Genomic DNA, 7,209 nt, shown 5'->3' on the forward strand with positions numbered 1-7,209 from the left:
CCGGATCTCAGTGCGTATGAGCTCATTCAGGAACTCTGCAGCAGACATGACCGTGGCCCACTTTTAACTGTATCTTGTCAAAGGTTGACACAGTATTGTTGAACTATCTAAAACGGTATGAACTTTGTCTGAACTTTGTGGAAACTGCGGTTCTTTCCAGACACGATGAACAACCTCTAAACCTGAGGGTGGTTCTGTTTAGCTGACATTACTGCGAGACTGTGACAATTAAACACATCCATTTGGTTTGGAAAGTGCATATATAGTAGTAATATATGGTGAGGTTGATTATGTTGTTAGCCTGGGATTCCTGTGTGTTAGCTTCAGCTTTAGATGTTAGCATTCTGGCAGGCTGGCTGTTATATGTTTGATGGCTTTGAAAACTAAACGTGTTAAAAAATACAAGTAATCCATATTTATTTTGGTGAAACAAACTTGTGGCTGTTATTGTATCATAGAAGAATGTATATCCTTTGGTATTAGGCGATTATTTGCAGACAAAGGCTAAATTAAAGTAAGAAATTAACATTTAAATGTAATATTTTTTGTGGGATTACCTGTGATGAAGTGAAGATTGTGACTTAGTTAATTGGTTTTCAATTGAATTATTCTCTCCTAATGACCCAAATTAATTGTAGCAGAGTCCTGATTAAGAATGTGTATTTCACCTATTGATAATAACAACATACTTGACATTTTAGATGTGACAATTGCAGATAGAAAACTAAGTAAGCCTGCGTTTAGCCTGTCCTACTCCAGATAGCATATGGGTCAACACGACTGAACTTCTAATAAAATACTTTCAAAGTCCTTTTTCTTTTTTAAATGTGTCTAAGACATCACACAGGAAGCAGATGCTACGACAAGTGAGATGAGACCAGCTGTGCAGAGACTAGAAATTGAAGTTCTGACAATTAATTAACAGGAGATATATCTGAAGAAGAGAAGCAACTCACCATAAGATTCATACGATTCCCCACTGGCGTCGTAATCATAGTAGTCATCTGAGCTGTAAACAGATGTAAAATAAGTTCAATAAATATGAAATAAAAGAAAAAACACGACGACATTCTGCAGCAGTAACTTTCAGTATGATGGTAGAGCATCAAAGGAATATTTATCATGATGCAATCACACATCATTTCTGCAATAAAGTCAAACACACAGGAGGAGTTCTGGTAAAAGCAAACAAGGCATTCTCTCAAAACTTCAGACACATTTTAGGCAATTTTCTGCACAAACATGCGGTTCCATTTCGCTGCATATGGAGATCTATTTGAGAGGTGGCAACTTTAATGAAAAATGAAAAAGCCGAGTGTGGAGGTGAGTTGCATGGCGGTTCATTTCTTCCCCCTTTTTGTATTTATTTGCGGTTGCCATCAAAGTGCTGACAGAACAATCCTGCGTCAGAATCATTCAGCAACAGCGCTATCATTCAAGAGAGGCAATTCATCATACGGCTGCCACTGAGCCGACAGCAGCTGTTTCCTCTCCCTCTGTCAGTCACTTTATCCCCGGATTAAAAAGCTGAAGGCAGCGTCCAAAACCCCGAAACACCACGTGAACACCCCCGACTGCTGAGGGCAAAGAGGTGACAGTAACGACCCGCCACAGAGGGAGAAACGGACATTTATACTGCGGACGCTGGACTCCAACACTTTTGGAAATGACCAATTATGTTTATTTGTTTATAGTGTCGTGGACAGTCCCCATTGATCAACTGTCACAACAACCTGTACATGGGGCAGCTTTAGCCAACATTGCTCTCGCACCACTATGCATTAGGGTTATTAGTTAAACACTTTCTTAAAATGGCGTGCACGGAGAATCATTCAAGATTCAAGATTCAAAGGTTTTATTGTCATATGCACAGAAGCTACAGTGTAGAAATGGCTTCGACCCGAGTTCCTCCAACAATGCAACATTTGAACAGAAACTATTTGAGAATTTATTTTTTTATATCTCTTTGTTAAAATTATTATTATTTGTTTCCAACATGTTCAATACATTGACTAATAAAACATATATATATATAATAATGTACACAAATACATGTATAAAAAAAACCGAAATTGTGCAATATAGTCTATAAACATGTAAATAGATTATGATATATACAAGAACATAATGTGAAATTAAATATTGTACATCAAAACACAATTAAATACGGTTTATTGCGGTGATAACTGTGGAGGAAACTTCTGTGTAGCAATGCAGTGGGAGTCACCGACTCATGAAGGAGACAGGACGAGCAGGAATTCTGATGTCAAACACTGAGATTTAATACAAGCATCGGCCGGAGAAATTCACATCACAAGTCACACAGTCAAAGGTTCTGACTGCACGGGTGGTTTGCCATGTCAAATCTGATCACCCTCTCATCTTGGTAGACCCAGGGTTTCCCACACATAGACTATACTTGGGCGGGCCGCCCAGGTATATTAACGGCCGCCCAAGTATATTTCGCGACCCATTTTATTTTTTTTTTTTTTTATAAGTTTTTTTTTTTTTTTATTCGTCCGTGACCACGACGCCATCTGCGATCGATTAACTTGTGGACAATGATCCCTCGCTCCATTGCTCTGATCTCGCCTCGTTAAGTGGCCTGCCTCACACAGGGTGACTGGCTGTCTATGATGTGGCCTGCCAACATGGCCACTGTCATAGAGATCATAAATCAAAGCCCTTGATTGGTCTCTGTGTGTCATTCAAGCTCGGGATAACCTCAGCTCAGGTGAGGTAAAGGACTCTCTGAGTGTTTAGATAGTTAACTTAGTTTAAGTTCTCAGTGGGTCTCAAACGGTGTGGTCACCATTTATGTAAACACATATTTCCATTTGAGAGGGTAGTGATTGATCTAATGGAGAGTGAGGTGGGCTGAAGATCGGAAGGCTGTGAGTTCAAATCCCGCCAGGAACACCACCACTAGTGTGCCCTTGAGTGCCATCTTTACGCAAAATGATTATACAAAATGATTATACAAAATGAAAACGCACCCCCCCCCCCCACCCCCGCCCGCTGCCACCACCCGCCCAAGTGTATTTCAGATCTGTGGGAAACACTGTAGACCTTTTAACTAGTTTTACAGAGTCAACCCACATATTGGGGGAAGGTGTACGTGAACACCTGGAGGCACTGAATCACTTATCTGACTCTATGGCTCTGTGACCGAGAGTTGACCGGTCATAAAACTGGTAATGTCAGCAATAGCTGAGACTTCCCATTCCTTAAGACAGATAACAGACTTAGGGTTCGGTCGTAAAACGTCAACACGCCGAAAGGTCAAATATCTTAAGTAAAGACAAAATTAATCCCTAACAATAACTATTTTCGATAAATAGTTACACTTTGAGAGAGGTTTGTTTGCACAAGAGAAGATGCACAATCTCTAAGACTGTTTGGGTGTATTTCTGGTAAGTGGTGCAGTTTAGACCGGTTTAATATTAGTAGTAATGTAGGAGCCAAAATGCTTGTTTTGCCATTACTTATTACTTCTATTATTATCTTCATTTCCTTTTGCATCACGTTTAATTCTTATTGTTTGTCACTTCCGGCAACGTTCACGTGGGTGTGGTTTATTGGTATTTACTGTAGGTCACCTGTTGGATGCCGGTTTTGGGGATATGACGTAGGAAGAGGGCGAATTTATACTTTCTGTTGACCGTGTGGTCTGTAGGGATGTCCCGAATACCATTTTTCGGGCTCCGGATTTTTCGGTAGTAATCGGACATTCGGCCCGTGCACGGGGGGGGGGGGGGGGGGGGGGTGCGTAGTAATCAGCAGCGAACCGCTTCAACACGTGTATTTCGGTTATTCACGGCATTCATTTTATTATTCTACAGTATTGTTGTTTTATAGTTAGTTGTTAATGTAACCCAATTTATGTTCTTTGAAATTGAAAAGGATATTGCATTGTGTTTGTTACTTTCGTTGCAGTTGTATGTTTTGTGTAATTTGGCTTGGCTTCCTATTTTGTATGTACATGCTTTTATTTTGAAGGAGAGGTATCGCTGTTGACAGGAAGTTGTTGTTGCTATGGAAACAACGTGACGGAGACTAATGGAGAAAAGTCATATCTACTTATAAAGACGGAGAAAGTAAACAATAACGTTTATGGTTAAGTGTTAGTACCCCCCGAAGAGGCACAAGCTCTTACGTTGCTATTGGAGATTTCAATACATTCAATTTGATCGAACCAAAAAAAACGAATATCCGAATAACGAAATTGAAACCCGAATAGTACTCCAACGAACGAATATTCGGGTACAGCCCTAGTGGTCTGGAATTGTATATTGTTTGTTTTCGTCATTATTAAACACCATGGACTACAAATGACTACGGACTCTTACATGGAACGCGTCACAGCCAAGAACAAGCGTTGGCATAACTCATAGGGAGAATTTGCCGCTACAATTAGTAGTCAATAGAGAAAAGTAAAGCATGTGTTGCTCCCGCTTTGCAGCACTAGTTACTGCACTAGTTGTTAAAAAAAAGTATTGCAAGCATTTGTATTCATGTATGAATTGTTTGCGCGGGCGATTAATGCAGCCGTGTTTTTTTCTTTATCTGAAAAAAGTCCCCCCACCACTTTTTCTAACTAATCGTAACGGAGGACATTTCACTCCCGTTACTCGAGGAGCTTTTTGCGGTGTGATGTTGAAAAGCCCAACGGCAGGTCTGAGAGTCTGAGACACTCCGCTCCTCTATCGAATTACACCACAGTTTGCAGCACTCCAGGAAATCGATCTCTGCTAATTCTGTCCGCTATTAAGTCTGCTTTCACTGAGCAGGAGCTGCTGCATAGAGAGAAGCTGCACAGTCATTTTTATTAGTCTTCACATCAGTCTTTCCTCTTCCAACAAACTCACTGACAAATTGAAGATGTACCTCTGAGTGTTTTTCTCAATTTCACTGAGAGGTGCTCGTATTAGAAGTCCTACTATAAATGCTAGCTGTTTGATAAAGCTACATTTGTCAGTGGCTTTGACTTTAACATAGTGTTTAATCTAAGCTAGCAAATTGACCAAGAAAACAAAAAACATGTTAGACGGACGTCATGCAGTATATTTTGGATTATTTTATTACAAATGTGGCTTTAATTTGTAATAATTATTAGAATAAACAGCCAATCTTTAAGTTCATACTGACCAACACAACAAAGAAAAATGGTAGACATATGTCATGCAGTACATTTGGGAAAATTGTATTAGAAATGTGACTTTAATGTTAACATTTGAATAAACAGCCAATCTTTAAGGGTAGGTTCCCCTAAATCATCGAGTGCTTTGGGTTGTTGTTTGAAGAGTTAGGGTAGTATTATGGATTAATTTGAACAGGCTGTAAAACATCTACGATTCTAATTTAACCCTCCTGTTGTCTTCGGGTCAAATCTGACCGATTTACTACTTTCATCAATCATACATTTTTTTGTTTTACATTCGATTGCATTCAGGCTTCATGATATCCTTCACAGTAGACATTTGAACATATGAAATTACTGATCACCACTTCGTTGAATTTTGGATGATTTAGTCAACTTTGTAACACCATGGTGTTCCCGGTCAAAAATGATCGCCATAAAGAAAAGGAATTAGTAACCATGCAGATCAGAACACACACACACACACACACACACACACACACACACACACACACACACACACACACACACACACACACACACACACACACACACACACACACACACACACACACACACACACACACACACACACACACACACACACACACACACACACACACACACACACACACACACACACACACACACACACACACACACACACACACACACACACACACACACACACACACACACACACACTAGATATGTCCCCCCCCTTATGTGCCCAATCCCCCCATGTGAATCACACCTGGCACACACACACACACACACACACACACACACACACACACACACACACACACACACACACACAGAACAATGTGACACATTTCCCGCTCTTATGTGCCCCTCCCCCCACATGGATCACACCTGGCACACGCAATACATGTTCAGTGTCTGTTCTTTGTATATTTAGTGCAGTTGTTCATGTATACCAGTACTCTGATACAATATGTACAGTTTGAAAGGGTGTGAAATGAAATCTGGTGATGATTAATGGTGTTTGTGTTAATGTAATAGCAGTTAAAACAGGACCGGTCAAATTTGACCGCGAACCCCAAAGTAAGGGGGGGGGGGGGGGGCGAAGACAATAGGAGGGTTAAATAAATATTCGTATATAAGTACTCTATGTTTATACGTTTCTGTTCCTGTAGTCTATCAGAAAGTGTTCAAATTGATTCTGTATATTTTATATTGAGTATTCTTTAGATACAGCAAATGCATTAAAACGTTAATAGTATCCTCTGTATATCAATACATCACACTGTCAATCACTTGAATAGGGACTATTTCTTCAGCAGAAAGTAGTCCCAGTGATTTTTTTCCCCCTTTGTGTTATCCAGGGAAAATGGGACATTGAGTTTTGCGAAAAAAAACATCTTTGGTATTTTAAATCAATTGTTCTATGTGGTTATAACAATACAAACAATGGCCTTCACCAGTATTGTACCAGGGTGGAGGAATCATAAACAGCTCAACTGGAGTTTATTTTGCAGTGCTTATAACAAGTTAAGAAAAATATGCTTTCTTGTATTGTGAACTGATCCTTTCTTTGGCAGCCATCCAACAAGTCATACTTCCTCACAACAACAACAACAACTGGTTGGTTGTTTGATAGATTTCTGCAACAATTTATCGTTGAGGATGAACACGATCCATTGGACAGTCGGAGGAATGATTTCAAAGCACGATGGCGGCTCAATGAGACGTGACACAGCTCCCTGAAGAGGATCTGGGTCTTAAGTCAGGCTTAGCACAGTTCATAACTCAACTACAAACAATGCCAAACCAGTGGAGGCAAACAACCCCCCCCCCCCGTGGTAATGAAGTCTCCCTTCAAGAAGCCAGCTGCTGTTTGCTCTTATTCTTCATTAAGATCCCCATTAGCACTAGCATGAGCTATCCTTCCTGGGGTCCTCACACACACAGAACATGCACATACATAGCCTACATCAAACAAAACAGCTCATAATCATAATCGGTTCTTGCACAATAATACCCTGCATCATATTTGTTACTGGAAATTTGTATTTCCACATGTATATATATTTAATTTGTTATCT

At 40.1% G+C, this 7,209-nt stretch overlaps 1 protein-coding gene across 1 annotated transcript in view; it reads right to left on the reverse strand.

Annotated features, from left to right (window-relative positions):
• Nucleotides 1–7,209, reverse strand: part of khdrbs3 (KH domain containing, RNA binding, signal transduction associated 3) — a 100,011-nt gene that overhangs the window by 6,283 nt on the left and 86,519 nt on the right. Inside the window, 1 exon segment of the mRNA XM_034232136.1 lies at nt 957–1,009. Within this exon segment, the coding sequence (XP_034088027.1) occupies nt 957–1,009 (53 nt within the window).

This window comes from Gymnodraco acuticeps, unplaced genomic scaffold, assembly GCF_902827175.1.
Source record: "Gymnodraco acuticeps unplaced genomic scaffold, fGymAcu1.1, whole genome shotgun sequence".
In the NCBI taxonomy this organism is placed as follows: Eukaryota; Metazoa; Chordata; class Actinopteri; order Perciformes; family Bathydraconidae; genus Gymnodraco; species Gymnodraco acuticeps.